Source organism: Ciconia boyciana, chromosome 13 (assembly GCF_034638445.1).
Source record: "Ciconia boyciana chromosome 13, ASM3463844v1, whole genome shotgun sequence".
NCBI classification, from domain to species: Eukaryota; Metazoa; Chordata; class Aves; order Ciconiiformes; family Ciconiidae; genus Ciconia; species Ciconia boyciana.
In genome coordinates, this window is record NC_132946.1 from 10,240,058 (window position 1) to 10,261,879 (window position 21,822).

Here is a 21,822-nt window from a genome sequence, read left to right on the forward strand (position 1 = left end):
CCAAGGCAACGCATGGGGCACACGGTAATATTTAACACTTTGCAGTTGCTGATTAGTCACTCAGGGCCTTACAAATAATGCACTCTGAATAATAACAGACAGCGAGTGCAGATGCAGGAACTGCCGACGCTTCAAACCTGAGGGAGAAGAAAAGAGCCTTCCCCAGAAGCTTCCGTGCGTGGCCAGGAGCACTGCTGTGGGGGTAGACGTATTTCACCACCTTTGCCATGCAGTGATGGATGGGTGACAAAACACCTCCAAAAAGATGGAATAGGAAAGTTAGAACACAAAAGAGCTTTACGTGAGATTTCCTTTAATATGAAGCAAAACCAAAACAATGCTGTAATTTTTGCAGCAGCTCGCTATGGGCTCAGGGGCTGGGTAAGTCCATGTAAAGGTGAGCTGGGAGTATCTGATTTGGTCAAGCACATCGAAGCACGAGTGAGGCCTGTGGCAGGCGTCACTCACCATGAGGAAGCCACGTGAAGGGCTCACGGGGGTTTGCACGGGAGCTGCAGGCGGGACAGCCCCGTGCCTTGGCCACGCCGGCTGCAGCAGCCCGAGGCTCGGCGAGGCCGCGCTCCATACCACGTGCCCAATGCAGCAGGATGCTCTAAGGCACAAGGTCCCAGCAGACCAAGGAGGATTTTACGGGGCTCAGCCCTGCCGGTCGGTGTGCCAGCCCCGGGCTCTGGCTTTAGGAGCAGAGCTTGGGGTCCCCAGCTAGCAAAGGGAGGTGTGTACCCTTCAGAAATATTTGTCAGCATTGCTCTCCTCATGCTGCAGCTGATTTCCCAGTTACATTTGGAGATGACAGCACTGCCACTCAGCTGTGCTTTTTTCCAGTAGTTAAAAAGTCATATAGTAACTAAAACTCCCAAGCTCCTGATGAAACCTGTCTCAGGAGGGAGTTTTCTCGTCAGAGTATTGACTGGTGTTTTGCTAAAAGGCATGTGTTAAAACCCAGGACTCCAGGTAATTCCAGCCCCAGCTTTGCTGAAATCCAGAAGAAAATGGGATTCCTTGGTATTACACATCCCTGAAATATTCCGTGGGGCTGAGGTAAGTGAAAGGGTTTGTCCCAACACGATCAGAAATGTCACACAAGGAATTGCATGCCGTTCAAAGTCGTTCAGCTAACAGCACCTGCACGAGAGGGGGTCTAAACCCTCACCCACCAAAGGCTGAGCCCATCCACCCTACGTCACCTTCTCCTACTGAGCTCCCAGATAAAAAAGTTCAGGAATTAGAGAAAAACAAAACAAAACAAAAATCCCCCAGACTTACAGACTATGCTCTGCTTTTAGCATGCACTTGAGCTGGTTTTATTTGCCTTTAAGCAATTTTGTCTCATCTTTCCCCTACCTCTCCTTATTTTTAAACACTCTAGAAAAGACCTTCCAGGCTTGGTCTGGAGCCCTCCGTTGGCCCTGTGCTGACGGTAGCCCCTTGCATGGACGGGCTGTCCTCCATGCTACTGCAGCATGTCAGAAAAAATTCCTTTAAACATAACTGCAACATAACTCATCTGAATTAGTCCTGCTGCTAATTGTGGGAGGGGAACCACTTGCAAATCAGGGAATTAATCACTTGCAAATGAATATTAAGCTCGTTTGGAAATGGAACCAAAAGAAGAACTGAGTCAGCGCAGACTCTCCTCCCCTTGGGAGACAGAGCTGCTTTTGGGTGGCAGCAGAAATCCCTTTATCACACCCAGTGCGTGCTGTAGCCGTGTTCAGCGTGCGCAGCATCTGCATGTCTACGTGCAGCCCTGGTGCCGGATAACCACACGTGGATTTTGATGTGTTGCAATGGCCATGGCACTGTGGACTCTCTTAGCAACAAATGGCAGGGGTGAGCTGAGACAAAGTGCTCCAAGTCTTCCCCTCCACTTCCCGGGGCTGTGCTCCCCACCTCCCCTCACACGAGGAATAAATCTCGCCCGTCTTTCCCTTGGCTGTGACAGTGCCAGGCTGATCCAAACCGCTCATTCATCCCCATCCAGATCCAGCGAGACCAAGGCGGGATCCTGCTTACTCCAGGGTGTGCGGGACGGCCACGCTGCCATCTCCCTCCCGGGCTTTCTGCAGAGCACAGGGGCTGCCTGGTGGGGTTTTTGCAGTAATTGGTGGTTTTCTGAGGGAACTACTAGATAATGCTCGGGTTTCTGCAGAGCCACACTAGAAGACGTGGATGAACTTCTCCGAAGACAAAAACTATACTGCAATGTAATATGGACATGGAAATGGGCCAGGCTCAGCTTTTATTTTCACAACAATTTAGGGGTTATTTCAATATATTTTAAATAGATAGTCTTTTTTGTTGTTCATTCAGCTCAATCCATTGAAAATCCTAAAAGAATTAGAGTAAGAATAGGAAGTCGAGGGTGGTCAGCAATCGAGCCAAAACATTAGGCAAATACAGAAAGCAAACCAGCCTGCTTGTGTGAGAGCAACAGTATTTGGGGTTAATGACACTTTTTATCCAGATTGGAGTGGAGAAAAGAAATTCTTAAGACTTAAAAATATTGCTGTAACGTGAACTGTAGCTCCTAGTCCGCTCTTGTTTTGAAGTTATTTATTTACCATGACTAATTCAGGCTTTCAAGTGTGGTCATTGCCTCACACGTGGCATCGCCTGGGCTCTCTGGGCACCAGGACTCGAGGCGCTTGGAGCCCAGGAAGGAAACGCTGTCGGTTCCCACCTGCAGTGCCAGCCTTGCTCAGAGCCCGAAAATGAAAATCATTAACACCGACTTTCTAAAATGCATTTCACATATGTGCACGGGGATGCTCACGTACCAAAATTAAAGTGCGGATGCAGAATCAAATTGCTGCCTCACTATTTCTCATCTTGCCTTATTTTTTTTTGTAATTAATCAGCCCAGAGACACTAAGCAGCCAAGTGTCATGACAACGCAGAGGTGATTTGGGAAGGGCCGGTGGGCTGCAACGCTCCTGGCAGTGGGACCGGCTCCCAGCTCAGCTCTGCAGCCGCCCCGTTTTAAGGGTGAATATGTTGTTAAGTGTGTTCAGCTGACCATCACTGCTCATTTTCTGTGCCTACGGAGCAGGATGAGGCAGGCAGCACTTCAAACGCAGGTGGTTTAAGGGTTCCCTCCCCCCCAAAAAATCTCCTCTGTGGGTTGAAGAGAGCATGTCCTGCCGCCCTTTTCCCGGCACAGGCAGCCTCTTGATCTGCCGTTAATAAGGACGTGAAGGGTTTTTCTGGGGGGATTCTGGGTTCAATTATGGCAATGCCACTTTCAAATTCTTTCAGTTCTGTGTGACGCACATCGTGCACGAGCCGAGCTGCACCAGGCAGAGAGCTGGGCTAAAAATAAACCCGGAGCCTTGCTGCTGTGTTAGTCTCCCGTTGATATTTCTTGGTTTGTTTTATAACATCTTCAAGGCCAATCGAATGTGGGGAAAAAAAAAAGAAGAGAATTTTTGCTTTTGAGGCTGGATCAGGAGCCAGCTAGTACAAATCAGTGCCATTTCACTGAATGGATACACAGCATTACATTCACTTTGGTACTGATTCACACACGTGCTAAGGCATACTAAATAAAAAGTATACAGTTTGTGCCAATTCTTAATGCATTCTTATATTGATACCAGTTTAATTTATGTTAATTAATTAAATGAATGAACAAATTAATTCAGCACTTACCTACCCATGTAAAAAAAAGGGACTGTGGCGCAACTCAGACTCAGGAAGTAGCCGAGCGCTGGCACCCCAAAAGAGAGACCAAGGGAATGGGAGGTGGTGGTCCAGCTGACCTCAGTTTAAGGACTTGTCAGGCCTATGGAGAGAAGGACTAAATCAGAGAGAGAAGCTTCCAAATAGGGAATTTTGGAAAGAAAGTGCATGCTTTTAAATACATTCAGACATTGCATTAATCGTCTGGAAGGTGTAAGGTCTCACAGTACTGCTCCCCGTACTGCAGGTCCCAGTTACACTTTCCCCAGCCCGTTACCTTGGGTCAGTATATAAATCACTTAAACATTTTGATGGCTGGCTGCGCCGGATGACACAGCCTGGAAACAGGTCTCGCAAAGCCCCTTACCCGTTCTGCGCTCTGCACGACCGGGGTTGGTTGGTGCCCGCACAAACCGAGCACGCCAGCTAAGGGCAGCCCTGAGCCCGCGTTGCCCACTCCCCTCCGCCCGCCCAGGGAGCAGGGCCCTCGTCCTTTTCTCATGCGTTACCCTTTGCAAAGCTGTCTTAAGCAAGAGCATTTCAGAGCAAGATTTTTAAAAAGGTATCTGGTAGGCGGTGTGGAGGCTGCGTGGGGCAGCAGCACTCACTCAGGGTGCACGACGGCAGCGCCAGCTCCGCGCCCGGCTCAGCTCCCTGCGTGGGCAAGGGCACGGCTGCATCGCCCGGGACGGCCAGGGTGGTCCCCTGCGCTGTCCCTCCCCGGGGACGCCCGCCTGCCCCCGAGGCCCCTGGCTTGGCAGGTCCTGCTGTGGCCGGGCTGCTGGAAGTTAGCTCACATCACTTTTTCTTTTTTCCTGGAGGCAAAAAGTCATTTCTTCCTCTGAAGGCCGGGGCCAGAGTCGCCGTCTGCTAATGAATGCAAACCCTCAGTGAGCAGTAATGGAAAATCGGGGATGACGTGGCAGGCAGTGGCTTGCTTTCAATGCACAAAAAAAGCCCTTTTAAATTTAAATTTAGCGAGGAGTTAAAAGCACATATAGATGGACTCTATTCTAAAGTGAAATATTTGATCTTGGCTATTAATCTGTTATAAGAATACTTTCATTTCCTTGCCATATGTATTCAGCGATAGACTTTCATAAATGAGATCACATTAAAATGTACTTTATGTTTCTAGGCAAATCTCTTTTATTATTATGCAAGTCCTAGTTAGGAAAAAAAAAAAAACAATTACAGAAGGAGACTAAGGAGTAAATGATTTTAACTCGTTTATACAAGTGAAATACTGCTCCTACTTGACGGCTATACATTGTGCAATACTAAAATGCCTTGGGAAGAGGTTGCTCCATCGCAGCTGTGCTACCAGCTCAGGGTAACTTCTAGGCAGTGGAAATACAAACAGAGCCTAAAAGTGGCTCATGTAGCGCTGGGCTGCAATGTCTCAAGTCTTGACAACATCCAGACACACAGGGACTGAATACGACCTACCTATACCACTTCTGTTAATTAGTATTGACCTCTTCAGAGCTCTCTGGGAGGCTGGCCGCTGTCTCTTACAGTGGCTGGGAGAGGCGTGTAAACCCAAGAGAGTGCTTGGACCCCCAACAGACTGACCCAGTGTCCAGGCTAGGAAGTTAAAAAAAAAAAACAACCCAAACTGCAAAAAGACCCAACCTCTCCCTGCAAAAAACCCCCAAACCCCCACACCAAACCAACAACAAAAAGAAAACCCTGTTTGTAACAAGTTTCTTCAGCAGCCATCAGACTTGCAAGTTCAGCATACGGGCTGCCATCCCGCAGCCCAGTCACCCTCTGACCGCAACTGCACAGCGACGCGGTGGTGCATTGCTCTTCTCCCAGTTGCTGTGGCTGTAAAAGATAAAACGGATGGACTGGTAGACTTGCGGCAGCCCCAAAACAGCCCAGAGCCCTGAGAAGGGCTGCGGTGGCTGTGCAGCTGGTTTTGAGGCAATGAGGTCAATCAGAGGTGCTTGGAAAGGTGCTTCCACCTTTACAGAGCATTGCCAAGTGGTGCGAGGGTGTCAGCCCAGTCCTCGTCCCCAGGAGGGCTGGGGTCAGGCCAGGGTGCCAGTGGTGGGACTTGGGCATCCAGCCTATGTGGTCTTGGATGGAAGAGAGTATATGGCCCGTGTTTTGGTCTAAGCTGGCCTAGCTTCAAGCAGGGCTCAGATGACCTCCCCAGAGTCCTACCGACCAGAATTATTCTGCAGTTCCGATTTTACATATATATACACACAGACATACATATGTATATTCATATACACATATTACATTCGGCCTGTGCCTTCCTTCGTTTGACTTCAAAATGCGTATTTTGTAAATGGTCTGTAATTAATGTAAGCTGCTGCTCCTGGAACGCTGCACCGCCAGTGGGCAAGGGCTTTACGACGTTTCCATTTGGCTAGCGAGGCTCCGCGCCTCCGGTGCTGCCTGCTGCAGCTGCGCTCTGCCAGCGGCTGCCGTGCCCAAGACGATGGGCATCTGCAGGGGCTGCATCGGGCTGCGGGTGCAGCAACGCAGCTGGCTGGGCAGCTGATGGCTTTGGAGAGCTGCATGGCGTGTTTTGGTGGAGGTATTAAGTCAGAGGTGAAGGGACCACTGGCAGCCTGGAACCAGCACAGAAGAACATGACGGATGTTTCATGGTGAGAAGGAAAAAGTGGTTTACATTTTGTAACTTACATTGGCAGATTAGGTACAAATGTCTGTTTTATGCCTTAAATATCTGGGCACCGAAACCCATGTCGTATTCCTGCCACACTTCAAACAGCTTTTCATTTCCATTCAAGCAGACTGACAGAAGGCCCAGCAGGGACCACAGCATCTGATCTTCCACACGCCTGCAGCAGACAGCTTTGCTTCTAGATTCACAAACGCTGTGGATCCAAACACTTCCCCAGGACAGGGTAGTTACTGGTGCACAGCAAATGTGTACATTTACATCATGCTTTATCTGAAGCTGAAAAGTCCAGCCTGGCCTTTTCTCGAAGAGGGTCGCAACTAGAGGCTGGATCAGGCTTAAATCTGCAAAATGCAGCATACTTTCGGATCATGTTAATACTATTAATAAATTAACCTGAAGCTCCTTGGCTCATGGGATCAGGATCCTGGCATGAAACTACTCTGATTGTGAGCTGCCCAGAACAAACCGGTGTTTGGCAACTGATGCCAGATGACTCGGTGTCTGAACCCGGTCCCCTGATCTCCCCAGCTCCAGGTTCAGACCTTCCTCAGCTGGGCAGGATTAGCAGTCGGTGTCTCAGCTGTGCCCTATTTCATAGCCCTGCAGGCCCGGGCTTCCAGCCAAGGGCAGGCAGGTGAAGGAATAAACCATGCTGAAGTGCTGATTTGGCACCAGAATAGCCAAGATCATCTTTCATAAAAGAATGAAAAAGTGCCATCCGTGTCTGGTTTTAACTATAGTAGAACCTCATGAATTTCCTGCTTTTTAATCATTAATAGACAGCGAAGATTTACAGCTGTTTGCATTTGTGAAGCCTCAGATTACTAACAGTTTCTGATTTTTAGAAAATAGGCTACAGATTCTTTAGTAACAGATGAAGAAATGTCAAATATCCGGGCACTGAAACGAAATCCCTATTGTCAAGGCAATTAAATACCTCGTTCCTGTTGCACTTGGTTTACTGTGCCTTCCTACTGGCAAACTGCTCTGCAGTACGTTTTGTGTCATTACCGTGAATTAACCATGTTCTACACTCTATAAATATTAATTACGATCAAGACAGATTAGGCATGGCAGATGCAAGAATGTGATGACGCTATCTGAAGCAGACAGAGATACATAGTCTTTCAAGCCGGCATGACACTGTAGACAGCTCAGACAGGCAGCATTGGAATTTTTGTGCGTAGCCTCAAAGAGCGTGCAGATTCTAGCTGAAGTCCACAAAGAAAACAAAATACTTGAGCACCTGGTAGCTTGATGCTTTTGTTTTCTTTTCTTTAAAGTAGCGGCCAATGACACATTTGGAGATCATTAAAACAAAGGTTGAGCTTTTTTTAATATGCCATGAGTATTAGCAGCTGGATGAGGAATAAGCCAGCAAAAAAGCAGCATACTTATACCATTTATAAATAAAACCAGGCTTCAAAACTGAGAGAGCAGTCTTTTTTTTTTTTTTCCTTTTTCCCCTCCACAGAAAATCTTTTATTTGTGCCAGGACTAAAATATTAGCATTGTGTTCCCTCCTCTGTTTAAAGAGACCTCATTGCATCTAAGTGCCAAAAAAGTGGAATTCCTGAACAGCAGGTGAAAAGAAAGCACAAGATCAAAAGCAGTTCTGGCTGCCAAGAGAACCTGCAGCACTGCTTGGGGGTGCATGAAAAAGTCACGCAGACTCCTGGTGATGTCAAAGACTTTTGGAAGGTCATCAAGGAGGTGTTTTTCAAGCATCCCACATCAAAAAGCGGCACCAGGAGACAAACCTGCAATACATCATGAGGATAGTGCTAAATACCAATCACCCACTTGTAGGAGAATTTAACTGTTTTTCCCCATCGCATCCATGGAAGCAGCTTTAAGAAATCGGTGCTCAGAGTGGAGCCTGTGGTTAAGAAAATAAATTTAAGTGCTCATACTGGGTGAATGTTAGGCAATGGCTGGTTTGGCTCTGTAATCCACTGGGGGAACTATGGAAGAAATGTGTCTTTCTGAGCTCATCCTTTCAGTAAAGGCAAAGGGCCCATATTTTGCTGTCCTTGTAACAAGCCAGCCCTAATATTAATTCCTATTTCTGCACCCGGCTGCCTATTTGTATGGCCATGACTAAGTCCTTTCTCTTTGGGATGATGTACGCTCTGGGGACGTGTGGAAGAAACTGCTCCAACACTCCTCCTAGTTAATGGCCTTCAGGAAAGAGACCTAAGTCAAGCTCCTTGTTAATGCCTTCTGCCCCCTCTGCCTACCATTCCTTGACATCTTTAGAAAAGGCAGGGAGAATCTGGGCAAAAAGCAGTCATCTGAGTTTGAAAACTAGGAGAACTTGGCCCAAAAAGCTTGGATGTGTCCCTGGATCCCACAGCGCAGGCAGCGCTGGGAGCCCTGCGCAGTCCGACCCATCTCCCAGCACTGCCGCTGCAATTCGCACTGCGTGCCCGTGAGCGATCGTCTTGGCCAGCAAAAATGGATTTCCGAACGGCACCTGTGAATGTTTCCCCCATAATTGCTACAGCTGGGAAACGGAGCCTGAGAAATGACTGACCAGGCAGCGTATTGGCATCAGCACTGGGATCACAGATCAGTCGTGCTTGGTCCCATTTTTCCTCCTAAATATCTCCAAGCAGCAAAGTTATTTTAAATAAAGACTTACATTAATGGGGTTGAAAATAATACCAGGTGCACATCTATTCCTAAAGACAGCCTTTTTTTTTTTATTTTAAAATTCTGCATTTGAAAACACCGTATGACAGAAAGCATTTATATACAACTGCAGTGTTTTTGGTATAATACAGTATTTAATACATCCATTTCTTTTTCTGCAAAAAAATTTGCTTTGTCGGACAAAAAAACCAAACTCCCATTGACAAAGAATACAGCTAAGGCACATTGTTTTCTGCTAAATGAAAGACAAAAGGGTGCAAAAACGGGTAGTGCAATAATTGCTGAAAATCACATTCTACTACAAGAAAAGCATTCTGACTTTGAACTTTGATTACCAGTCAATTTAAGACATTTCAATATCTCATAAAATACTCCTTTAAATAAATAGCAAAATATCTACATCTTTCAGTGTGTTCCATTTGAATTTCCAATTTTTTTTAAACTTTGCTGTATATACATGGTTTTCTTTTTTCTTATTCAATAGCTTACAAAATATTTCTGTACAGTTTTATGCATATAATGATCTATAACAAAATAGTTATTTCTTAAAACTATATCACCACCAGTCTTTGAAAATGACAGAATAGGAATAACTTATTATGGACCATGTTAGGCAATACAAAAATCCAATCAACCCAAACCAAAACTGAAATGACAAAGTCAGAAAAATCATTTCATTAACTTGAATTAATTCTTTTTGTTTCACAAATCTTGTTTCCTATTGTAAACCCTTTTCAGTTGCCTTTGGGTTGTATCTGCATCTGAATACCAAGACAGGATCGGATTTGGGATTCCTAAAAGCACTGCAGCCTGCCGGGAATATCGGTGCTACTGAAACACGACAGTTCTCCATGGAAAAAAGTATTAAAGAAACCCAACAGATAACAAGCCTTAGCAGAAGTCCTTGGTGTCTGCTGACTTTGACAACCTTTGGATGAAGCTCCAAAAGCCAGATTTTTGGAAATGCATTTATGACTTTGAAGATACAGCCAGACTCCTCTGTCTCCTAAGTGTAGTTAGATTCCCAACCATCACTCAAAATCTGGACCCAAGTGGTGACATTCTTCAGATTTTAAGACCATACCATTAAGAGGATATATCTTCTCCCAGCTACCAGTACAAACCTGAAAGGAATGCTACTACGTCATGTCGAAATGAGTGAAATTACTCCAGAATTTGTCTTGTGCATCTGAGAGCAGTCTGTCCTGTTATAGTCTGAAGATAAATTAAGTAATTAAGTTTGTACTTTGTAGGTAATTAAATCAACCTTCCTTGTCTACAGTGAGTTGCAAAAGACAGAGCTCACAATTTCCTAAGGTTTCTACGAACGTTTGAGCCTTCCTTTTGCCCAAAGGGAAGGTCATTTTCTTCCCTTAAAGACCGCATTTGTAAGCAATTTCTATTGTATTTGTGAAGTGTAAGCTGACAGCAACACAACTGAGCTGTAATAGAAATCTCAAGGTGCCTTTTATTCCTTCCACAACAAACAGAAAAAGTGAGCAAGATGCAGACGACACCTAACTTCCTAACACAGTTTAAGGCCACATTTAGAAAGGATGAAAGTAAGGCTTTCTTTAAGGGGCAACACACTGGATGCCACAATGGGAACAGACACTGAGCGATCCAAAGCTGACAGGATTCACCCAAGGAAAATCTGAAACAACATCCTAATTTTGGCCAGCAGGTCTGTGCCTTCTTTTGGATGTAAGCAGGAAAATAAAATGAAATGCCATAGACATCGTCCTCCAGAATATTCCCAGCAAACTGAAGGTGCTCCCCTAGCAAGAGATTGCTATCTTCTCAGTTGAGGGTGTTAATTACAACAGAACCAAAGACAAGTCAAGTCATTACAATATACAAATGCAGCGCAATGAACCGCGCCTAGAATTGTCACTCTGTTATCAGAGGCACCTGTACAGTATCTTGCTGTTTATTTGGCAAGGTTACAAGTAATACTTCTAGGTTTTAACAAAGTAGAAAGAGAATTTGCATAGATTGTACATTCAGTTCAAGGAGATTTCTGGTACCTTTTTTTGTTGTTATCAGGTAAACGTGTTTGCAGACACAGTGAGGTAGCAGCTGTGATAGCACCCATGAGCAAAAGAAGGTAACCAAGGCAGAAGCAAAGAGCAAAGAGTGATCTACACACTACTGTTAGTATAAAGGAGCAAAATCAACACGGTACCTGCAGTATCACATCATGAGGGTTAATGGCTGCCAACATCACGCTTAACTGGAGACGGCCTAATGCTACTGTGGTCCTGGGTAACATGGGCTGTAAGATCTTGTTGCCTCAATTTTAAATGCTCTCAGCCTAATTCTTCTTTCCCTTATTGTGATGGTGGTGGTGAAGGTTTTCAAAGGCCAGTCTCTTCTACTCTACACCTTCCAAGGGAGTTACAAATCTGAGCATTTGCTCACTTTTGAAGAGTCTACAGGAAAAAAGGTATTTCCCTACAAATTCTTCCTCGCTGCCCTTAACCCTACTTCACATTTGTTTGGCTCTTCTGTGCCTGGCTGCAGCAGCGACTGCTCTCAGGAGGGGCTCTGCAGGTGGGTATTCCCGCTCTCAGTAACTCCTGCTGGGCCCCTAAAAGGGCAGTGTCCTGTCCCCTCCAACGCTACATCGCTCCTACCCTCTCTGTGGGCATCAGCCCTGGAGCTGTCTTGGCAGAAGCCTGATGGTTTGGTCTGGAAAGACTTTTTTACATGATGTTTTCAATTGTCATTTAATATGGGTTTAACGTAATGACCTACGAATCCTTAAGACTATCTTGGACGCCTTGAATGGTTGAAATAAAAGCACATATGGATCATTATCTTTTCATAATCAGATTGATGCAAAGGCCAGTGGGAAACACTGCTAGACACTTTCTACCAGGTCGGTCTTACTCTGTTGCTGAAATAACCAAACCTACTATTACATATATTAAATACCCATGCCTGAAAATCAGGAAAAGATAATTGCTATCACTTTTACCAACTCCTTCACGTGTGTTAGTACTGAGCTGACTGACAGCTGCTCTGAAAAGCAAACTTTTCTGATCTGCAGCTAGGGTTTTTGAAGAAGCCTAAGGGATTTGGCTCACACAAGTACAAAACTTCCTGCTCAACGGAAAGCGGTGGAGTTGCCAAGCTTTCATGTGGCCGACTCATGAAGCTTTGGGATCTGGGAAGACAACGAGGAGGGTGTGATAGCCGGCGGCAAGCTGGCAGTTCTCTGACAGCTGTAATGAAAAAGAACTAGAGAAATCAACAGAAAGTTGGTCCTCATTGTCTGGCCACAATAAAAATCTGGATCTTGTTTTCTTTTTATCTGGGAAGTCAAAGCTGAGATCTCATGGTATCAGCGTTTCTCAGCCTTGCTGCGCAGAAGGCGCCTAGTTTGATCAAAGTTTTGTTGCAGCACAGTTGCGTCAAACTTTTGCAAAGTTTCAGCATCCTCTTTACCCTTCATCTCTCCCTTTGGTCAGGTTTAGAATATCCCAGTTCTGATTCACTGACTTCACTACTCTGTTCACTACAATCATAGCCAAGAGTGATGGAGGCTTCATTAGTATTGCAATTAGTGCTGTAGGAGATGGACAAAAGGTGAACACACTTAGTTGGTCCTTTTCAAGGTGCTGCAGGATCATCGTTAATACGCCGTTAAACAACTGTACATGCATTGTGCACTGAAGCCAATACCTAGGAAAGCCAATTTGTAACACACGAATGCACATTCCTGTATCTCTAGGCTTAGCAATAACGAAGGCTTAACAACAGAGATACAGACGGACTTCCCTGTATAACACTTGCTATCATGAAGGAATTGTTAAAATTCTCTGCTTGCCAAGAGCACAAAAAATGAAGACATCATTTCAATTCCAAAAACCCCCTTGAATATCAGAAAATGAAAATACAAATATTACTACTCAATGTCCAAAAGTCATCAAAGAAAGAATTGGACAAATCTGAAAATAAACTGTCATTTGAGCTATTTCTATTAGCCTCAAGGTTTAACATTACCATATAAACAGGTTGGCCTAATGCTAAGACTGACTTTGGACATAATTCATTGAATCACATATGTAGACGTTCTGCATTCTGCCACATTCCCTTTCTGTGTAATACTGGTTGATCACAGAAGTGTTACATGGCTATTGTGCAGAATGGGGAGGGAATTTAAATGAGCAACGCATTACACACAGAGGACAAATGTGTGCATATGGAAATACACCCCTCTCCCACAGAAAGGGATTTTGATCAAAACTGGCTTTCAGTTGGAGTCCTGTTCAGCAAGGACTTCCAGCGTGACTGGAAAATAACACTTGCACATTCAAATGAAGATGCATAACTTGCTTGTTTTGTACGAACTGTGGATCCCTGCTCTGAATTCTCCTTTTCACCAAATGTAAGATCTGTGAAGTTATTCTCTTCTAACAATATATAATATTCATCACAGGCTCCAAGCGCCTGCCATTTCAGAACCAGAAAAGCCACTAAGCAGGACGTCGGTCTTAGCAGCACTACCACAGCATCAGCTTGGAGCAAGCTCTGATCCCTGATGCAGAGAGTCTTGCTTTCCATGGTTTTTCTTCACAATTACAGCACTTTGTAACTCAGACACAGTGTCCCATATAAAACTTACGTATCTGGGTCTGCATACTAATAGCTATAGTAGAAGTTGTCATTTAGGTTCAAAACTTGATGCTGCCCCCAGAAGATGTTCCAAACACGGCAGCTCATCCTTTGATGACTTCAAACACAGACAGTATTTACTCACAGCATACTGTCACACTTTTGATTTATGCTGGACTTGACTCTGAAGTCCTTACTCAGCATCAGCACTCCACGGAAGTTTTGCCTGAGAAAGGACTGCAGGACCAGCCTCTTCAGTTTTACGTCATCGGTTTTAATAGCAGCACTGGGATTGCCAGCTTGCTACAAAACTTCTTTGTGTAGATGCTTTTTGTCTTTCAGAAAAGAAACTAATATAAATTTTGTTTTGAGATATTTTAAACCTAACATATAATGTAAATAGATATATCAGCAACCATTTGTTTTCTTTCCCTTTTTTTGTACTAAAACAAAATAATTTGCACCTCACATTTTAAATTATAAAAGTGGCAGATTTTCTCCTAACCACAAAAGATAGGATTGTTGCCACCTTCTGCTTGGTCTAGTTAATAATGAAAACTTACCAACAAAGCACTTAAAAATGTTCCTGCTTAAGAATAAAAAAAGTATCAAATTTAAAAACCAAGTTATCTGCATGTGTGTGTGTGTGGGTGCCCCCTTATACATATGCTTACGTGCAAGACAGACCGAAGATTTGCGACTACCCCAGTGGTGTTACTGAGAACAATCACTGACTAGGATTGTTAATGAATTTTATTGTGTGCCCTAAATATGATGTTCTTCATTTAATCTGCACGGCTTGAACCGTGCAGTTGCCATTGCATCAGTGTGACTAAAGCCCTGGATTTCAGTGAGGACTGGAGGTCCCCAGAAAATCTGAACTTCACGAAGGAATGTTAGATTAAAAACAAGCACTGTTAAAAAAACCCTACTGAGTAAGTAATAACACTGTGTTTCTATTATATAAACCTGTTGGCAACCCTGGTTTTAAAAATGCTTGCCTCTAGAGTCAGTTGAAAAGCTGGAACATTATCTTGACTGAAATATTTCAACCAGCTCTCATTGCTACAAGCTTTCCTAAAACTACGGCTCTTGTGACTGTCAAAATCAAGACAAAAAAAAGAAAGGGAGGTGTGAGGGGAGGAAGGCCTTTTCTTAATAAAGGCAGCTTCAGTTAGTAAGATAACATAATCTTCAAGCTGCAACAGCAGCACCTACTAATTAGTCATTGACTAAAACATAAATAATAAATACCTAAATTGTTCCTTCTATGCATCCATTTTTGTGCCAGATAAACATTTCAATGCTCTGCCTTAATGCCAGCACAGCTGACACCGCAATTTCAAGTCCAAAGCAAACTGCAAGTAGCTTTAAACCAATACTACGGAGAGAGATACTACAAGCCACAGGAATCTGTGTGTTACGGTCATCTTGCAACTGTTGTTTAAAAGGGAATTCAACCTTTCTGTGAGATGCTATTATGGAATGATTTAAGGGACTGTTTCCCTCCTGATGTGGACGCTTAACTCTCATCAGCAGAAAGTTAGCCATACACACAGAAGGGTAAACAGATACCTTACTTTATTACATCAACAGGATTTTTTTTCCTAATTAACCCAACAGAGCTTTTAATAGCCTTTTTGGGTTATGTTGTTAACAACAGATTACCACAGCAACAACAACAAAGTGCGTGCTTTATGCTAATGTAAAATGCATTAGTCGGAGATGAATTTGCATATAAAACTTATATTTTAAAAAGTTCTTGGAATGTAAAAGAATTTTTTTCCTACTGTAGAAAATGCAACTTAAAATGATGCAAAACATGCCTATTTAAAACAGGATGCAGCCTGCTAGAAATTCTGAAGACAGGCAAGGGTAGAGTTTGTTGACAGAATAAAGTAAAAGCACTGAGAAACACGGCATTGCCCTCCTTCACGTTCAGCTCGTGGCTTCAGTCAGGAACCCCCGTCCTGCACAGCCTTCCAGATGCCCTGCACAGCCCTTACTCATGGAGAGCTGGCAGATCTGAGATCAAGAGAGGGAATTAGTGTTAAGACTTACTAGCCACTACTCAAATTAGGGAAGAAACGCGTTGTTGCAGATTCTACCATTCTACTGGTTCTGTGCAACTCCACTGCCTGAGAAAAAGCTCAGCTCACGAGCAAAATCAGCAAGGGGTGTGAGCAGGCACGTCACAACCCACCCCAACGTACACATGCACACTTGCTGTACTGGAAGTCTGAGAAAATGCCTAGGTGCTGGTGGGCTTAGAGAAAAACCTGCAGATTTGAAAGGGCTGAAATCCAAAATGCTTCTTTGTTCTTTAAACTAATACTCTTAGTACCCAGACCCCGAACCTGACTGCATGAGACATAAAAGACTAATATAGCAAAACACTAGTTCCATTTAGAGTTTGTCATGAAATAAGTCTAAAAAGTCTCTGAAAATAATCTGAAAGTTTCTGCTTTTGCTCATTTTCTCTAACTAGGATAACAACAGACATTAGCTGAGTCCAGAATTACTTTGTGTTATTAAAAAAAAAAAAAGTGAGGTTGTACCATAATTATTTTGCATTCTGTGAGGTAATGCGGCCGTACAGGCTCTAGCCTGCAGTAACCAACCTCCCCAGGAAGCCTAAGTAGAAGGGAATTTTGCTGTGATTTATTCATGGTAGCAAAATAATGAAAGCCTATGAAACAGCAGAGGTACAGACAAATTTATTTTTAAAAAACACTTTTAGCAGCTGCTCTTTCACTGCCCTCTCCATGGCTTGCTCCTACTGTTTCGAAACCCGCAGAGGCGGTGGGTGCAGTGGTGTGTGGTACGGCCAGGGCCCCACAGGACAGCAGAGGCTGCGGGACAACCAAAGCTGCTCCCGACAGAGCTGATGGAGAGGGCAGTGCCAAAGGCCTTGTCAGAACTTTTTTTTTTTTTTTTAAATGAATTATATTGCAATAAGTAACAAAAAAGTATAATGTTCCCTTAGGTTTCTGAAATCTGGTGTGAGATTCACATATGAGCAAGGTTAAATTCCCTTTTAAAAACCTATGCCGGAAGAGAGCGTACCGGATGCTACCTCAGGCGACCGTCAGGTTTGACGGGGCCCAGCTCAGATTTGGGGTCCGGGCTCAGGGAGCTCCAGGCTGTCTGCGCACAGCCCTGTATGACCGGGCAGGCAGTGGGGCCGGTGCTGCAGATGTCCACGGCTGACCAGACGCTGCTGACCAGAGAGTCCACCCAGGCTTCCAGCCGGCTGCCCACGAGCCCCGCATTCCTGTTGGCCTGGTCCACGCGGGCGGCACTGATGGGGATATTCAGGACGGGGTTCAAGCCCTGGAAGCTCTGCTCCATGTACGCGTTCTTTGGAGGCCCGCTGTGATACTTCATGGCTTCCTCTGGAAATGCAGAAATAAACCCAAAAGTTAGTGCATTAAAAAAAAAACCCCAAACCTTCAGGATCTAAGGGTACAGCAAACAAAAAGGCAGAAGTTAGCGGTGCGCTATAGTCCATTTCCCCAGCATTGAGGACACACTGCATCCCGAGGACGACCGGCTGCGCTCAGCTCTTCAGCTCCCCACGCTCCCCACCATGAGCTCCACTCACCGTGATGCTAACCCTGCAAGCGCTGCGTTAGCAGGGTGAAGCACTGAGGCTGAAAGCAGCATCGCCCTTACTATCATCATGTACAGCCGGCGTCCCCAGAGCTGTAGGACATCCGGACACAACACAGAGCTGTTTGGCACAGCACAACAAAAAGGCAGGCCCAGCCTCAAGGGCACCCCAGCTACAAGCTCCTGTGTGTACCTGGAGCCTGATCAACATGCAGCTCCTTCTCGGGAGAAACCCATTTTGCATTCAGGAGAAGCTAATTTTGCCTCTTTCACTGCAGAAGTAGCCTGGGAGATAAGCCCCGTGCAGCTGAAGCTACCCCTGTGGACAGCCAGGGAAGGCTGTGCTTTGAAATCAGGAAACAGTTCAAGGATGCTTGGTGTGAGAAGGCTGCCGACCCTCATCAGACCTTCAAATGCTATCATTGATTTGTCTAGGAGGAAGAGCCAAGATCTCAGCCTGTTGTTTTTTTCTAAACTGATGAACCTTGCCTTGCTGTGGAAAAGTCACAACATTTGTTAGCTCGATCTGCCTCCAAAAACTGGATGGTGCCATTCCTGACTCTAGAAGGACAACACCACAGCCTTGGACAGACCGGACCCATAATGAAATATGTGTAGCCCCAACATCATTCCTGGAAGTGCTCCAGTCTCGCTGGCAAAGTATTCTCCAATGACAATTGTATTTCAAGGTCTTGTGCCAAATAATGGATCACAACTGTTTCCTAATGATGCTTTTCTTTGCATTGTGGTTGCTTTCCTTACAGCAACTTTTCTACCTCAGCAAAATGCAGTACATTGCCCCAGATCTGTAGTATTGCAGTAAAAATCAGTCAGGCTGTGATAATGCCTTCAAAGACCTGGAACTGGACGCTGCGGGTCAGACCGCCCTCGTCTAAGGCTGGCTGACGTCTTAAGGTCTGAGAGCGGACCAAGGTGCTGCTCATAAAATCAGAATAGGACCCTCCAAATGTTCACTGAGTGCCTCTTGGGAGTAAATTTTCAAGCATTTTTTTCTGTTCTCAGCTGACTTCCCTAGCATCCTCGCTCCAGCAGCACAGAGGATATGTTTAGCTCTGCCAACATACACACTGCCTAGAACACAAAATGGGCCCATTCAGGGCGCTCCAGGCTAGGAAAGCCACCGCACTCCGATAGCGTTTAGAGGCCAGGAATTACATATTCACAGCTACGATTCCTTCCACATGTCCTTGCTGCCTGCACTGCAGCCTGACACTGAGTCCTTTCTTCCATGCAGAGGCCAGCATCTCAGGCGTTGGCAATACATCAGTACATTTATTTAGAGTGAAAAGGGACATTTAATTGGAGCTTCGCTGTTACATTTGCAAAGTCTTTAATGTCAAATACTGTGCAAGTCGATTACTTCAAATCCCCAATTAAATTAGTTCGGCACATCCCCGTCACCATTATACATCACTTAATTGTTCCTGCATTCATCTAAACTCCTCATTTTAAATGGCAGATATCCACAATAACCTCTAGTCAAAATGAGTTTATTCCATGCACATGTGTCAGAAGTGTGCTCTGCCAGAGCACTGCAGTTTAAGAAACAGAACAAGTACATGATTAAATTTCCTCCTTTAGAAGCAATTAAATATGGAAGACTGTTTGTCAACATATTAATTAAATAGGAACATTCTAAGTAAAAATCCCAAAACAAATAAGAGTTGGCATTACTAGCAGGATCGTCTGATTGAAACAGGCAATTCAGAGAGCTTGTTGAATTAAAGCCTGTCGTGCATGTGTTTAGTGCATGGAACAAGAGAGACCTTTTTTCAGACAAATAACAGGATGAAATGGAACTTGCTCTTCTCTCTGGCTCAGCCTTGCACTTGTCCCAGGCTTCAGGACTTGGTGGATTATCAGGACTGGAAAGAATGAAACCTACAGAAACTGTAGGAGCCAGTGCTGTCCATGCAGCAGGAGATCACCGTTTTTTCTGAGTCTGTGACCTTTGTTGTTTAAGATCAGTGGGCTGCTTTTGCTAATATAAGGGTGATAACCTCAGCATCTTCCACAAATTTAAATTTCTCCACTCTGCTATTGCTGTAATTGTGTCAGATATGCTGTGCTTCTCACACCAACACACCGCTGTTTTGGTCTGCGCCACTGAGTGACTGCTGTGCTCTGCTCCAGAACTGGCTGTGCTGCAAGGGCTTCCTGGCAGGTACAACAGTAACAGCGTTTAATGAAGATAAACTTTTTTGAAAACCCACACACAAATATCAGCAGATAGGAAAAGACTGCTGAGGACAGTACTAAAGGGAACAAAACACTATGTTTTTCAGTGTGTTAAGGGCTACTGCTGTCCACAGTGAAAATGTGCTTCTCCGCTGTGAGACGCACGATGAAACCTTGACATGGTACTGGTAAGGGATTGCTTGGCCCCACAGCAGAACAAACACCCCAAGTTAGGTGTCTGCATGCCCTATAAGGAGCTGGGCAACAGCAATCTGAGTGCAGAGCTACATAGACTAATCAATAGGAAATGCTGAGGATTCAACCCAGAACCCTCTCCTGGAGCTTCCAAGTCTGTTAAAAAGTTCACAGGAGAAAGTAAGGAGGATGCTGCTCATCCAAGCTATGGCAGATGTGGGATATTCCTCTTTGCATTAAAGGAGGAACAAAAGAGAGATAATCATGACTCTATAACTTACTTGGCTGGGACAGGAGGGGGACAGTGTGGATCTCAAGCCCTGAAATACTGTATAAAAGGAGGCTGGAGCTACTGGGAATGCTTTTAAAGCACTGACACTTCAGTCCTTGCTCATGAAAAAGTAATAAAGAGACTTGCCCCTATGAGATGGGTGTTTAGACATTTAAATCTGTACAGCCAGAGCAATCAATTCAAAATTAGTTGAGTTGCAGACATTAAACCAGATTTTTTTGCCAGCAAACACATCCAAATAGCCCTTTGACTTCAGGAGGACATGTATCAATGCAAAATATATTCCACTGACTTTAAACTATAGCTTTAAAAAAATGAGTTAGTTTTGTCCCCCATTTTTGTTTGCTCTTCACTCTGGCAGGGCACTTCATTTCTCAACTGACTTTTCTTAGTATAACTTCTTTGGACTAAATACACAGCCTGTAGTCAGCTGCATAGGCTGGGATTTCAGCGTTTTTGTGTGGGTTTGTTCTTAATTTTGCAGAAAAAGTAAATGAGTTTAGACAGAGTGTGGGCTAAGGAATGAAAAATGTGGTTACCTTGGTACACATTAAAGCACTAGACCTGTGTTTTTTTAAAGCAACAGAGAATGTACAGCTTTATTTCTTTACTTGAATTGTGTTGAAACCCCCTGGCAAAGAGGTAATTTTTTATTGACATTTTGTCTGTTTTCTCTTGCAGCAAACAAGACAGTGCTGCATTTGCTCACTGTGAAGCTAATCGACTCCTTGTCAACTGGATCTGAACTAAATTTCGAAGCAAATCCCTGTCTTCAGGGTTTTTCTCAGAATGACGATTCCAGGGCATGTCTACTCTTCTGCAGCCATGCACTTGCTTGCTGCTATTACTGTGTTTATCAAGAACATGTCATGTTACCTCTGGTTAATTTAAAGAAATCACAGCAGTTGTGACACAAGTTGCCACCCACTTTATAATCCGTATAGATGCAATTAGAATTGATTGAGCCACTGCAAACAACCAACGGCAAAACAAAGGTTTCCCAGTATATACTTAATTAAGATGATCTATAAATATGGATTAGGTTAAAAGGCCTTTGAGATGCATGTGTGCATCACAGTATGTCTGCTAATGCCATCAAGCCTTTGAAAGAGGCGGCTGCAGTTTGAGGGCACAGGGACCAGGAGCTGGCATTTAAGGCTCCCTGTCCTGTTGCAGAGCAGCAGAGATCAGAAGCCCCATGCCTGGGGCATGCGATCAAGCTAAGAACTGAACATGAAAGGTCTCTCTTAAGGCAAAGGAGAAAATGCTTTTCTTCACTGCCCTCCTTGTTTGAAGGAAGACGGGTTTTATTTATTCATTTATTTATTTATTTTCAATCCAATACCAGCTGTTTGGTATCAGCTTGAGGTTTGGGGCTTTTTCTGCCCCAGAAGTGAATCTGTCCCCTGGCTCACAGTAACCTATTTAGCTTTAATGAAACACGTACTATACATTAAACGCATGACAACTCATTATCGTCACTCCAGCTGGGAAACTTTGCCATGAATATAAACTCAAATTTAAAAATGAAATTGCTTTGGCTTTTTCTCTGCCCCTCTCAGTGCCCCAGGGAGACATGTGTGATCACACTTGGCATGACTGCTTCACATGGACTTTGCAGAGCATGGAAGGGTGGGAAAGTGGGATGATGGGGATGCAGAGACAACCTCTACCGAATTTGCTGTTTTCTTAGGAATTGAAATCTACTTGGTAGCTTGGATTATAGTCTGTGAACTGCTGGCTAAATGCTCTGAATTATACCTGTTGTTTGGCTCTGCCTCTCCAGTCCCTACACAGGGGACCTGGGCATCTGGCCTTGAGCCTCTGAACTGCACTTAAACTCAGGCTGCCTAAAGCAGACAGCAAGAAACCCCCATTCCTGC

The 21,822-nt window shown here is 44.5% G+C and overlaps 1 protein-coding gene across 2 annotated transcripts in view; it reads right to left on the bottom strand.

The window, feature by feature from the left end:
- Positions 1-9,047: 9,047 nt before the first annotated feature.
- Positions 9,048-21,822, bottom strand: part of XYLT1 (xylosyltransferase 1) — a 206,855-nt gene continuing 194,080 nt past the window's right edge. For both annotated transcript variants that reach the window (XM_072877552.1, XM_072877553.1), the window contains one exon: positions 9,048-17,036. In XM_072877552.1, the coding sequence (XP_072733653.1) occupies positions 16,714-17,036 (323 nt within the window). In that variant the 3' untranslated portion in view covers positions 9,048-16,713. The remainder of the gene's footprint in view (positions 17,037-21,822) is intronic.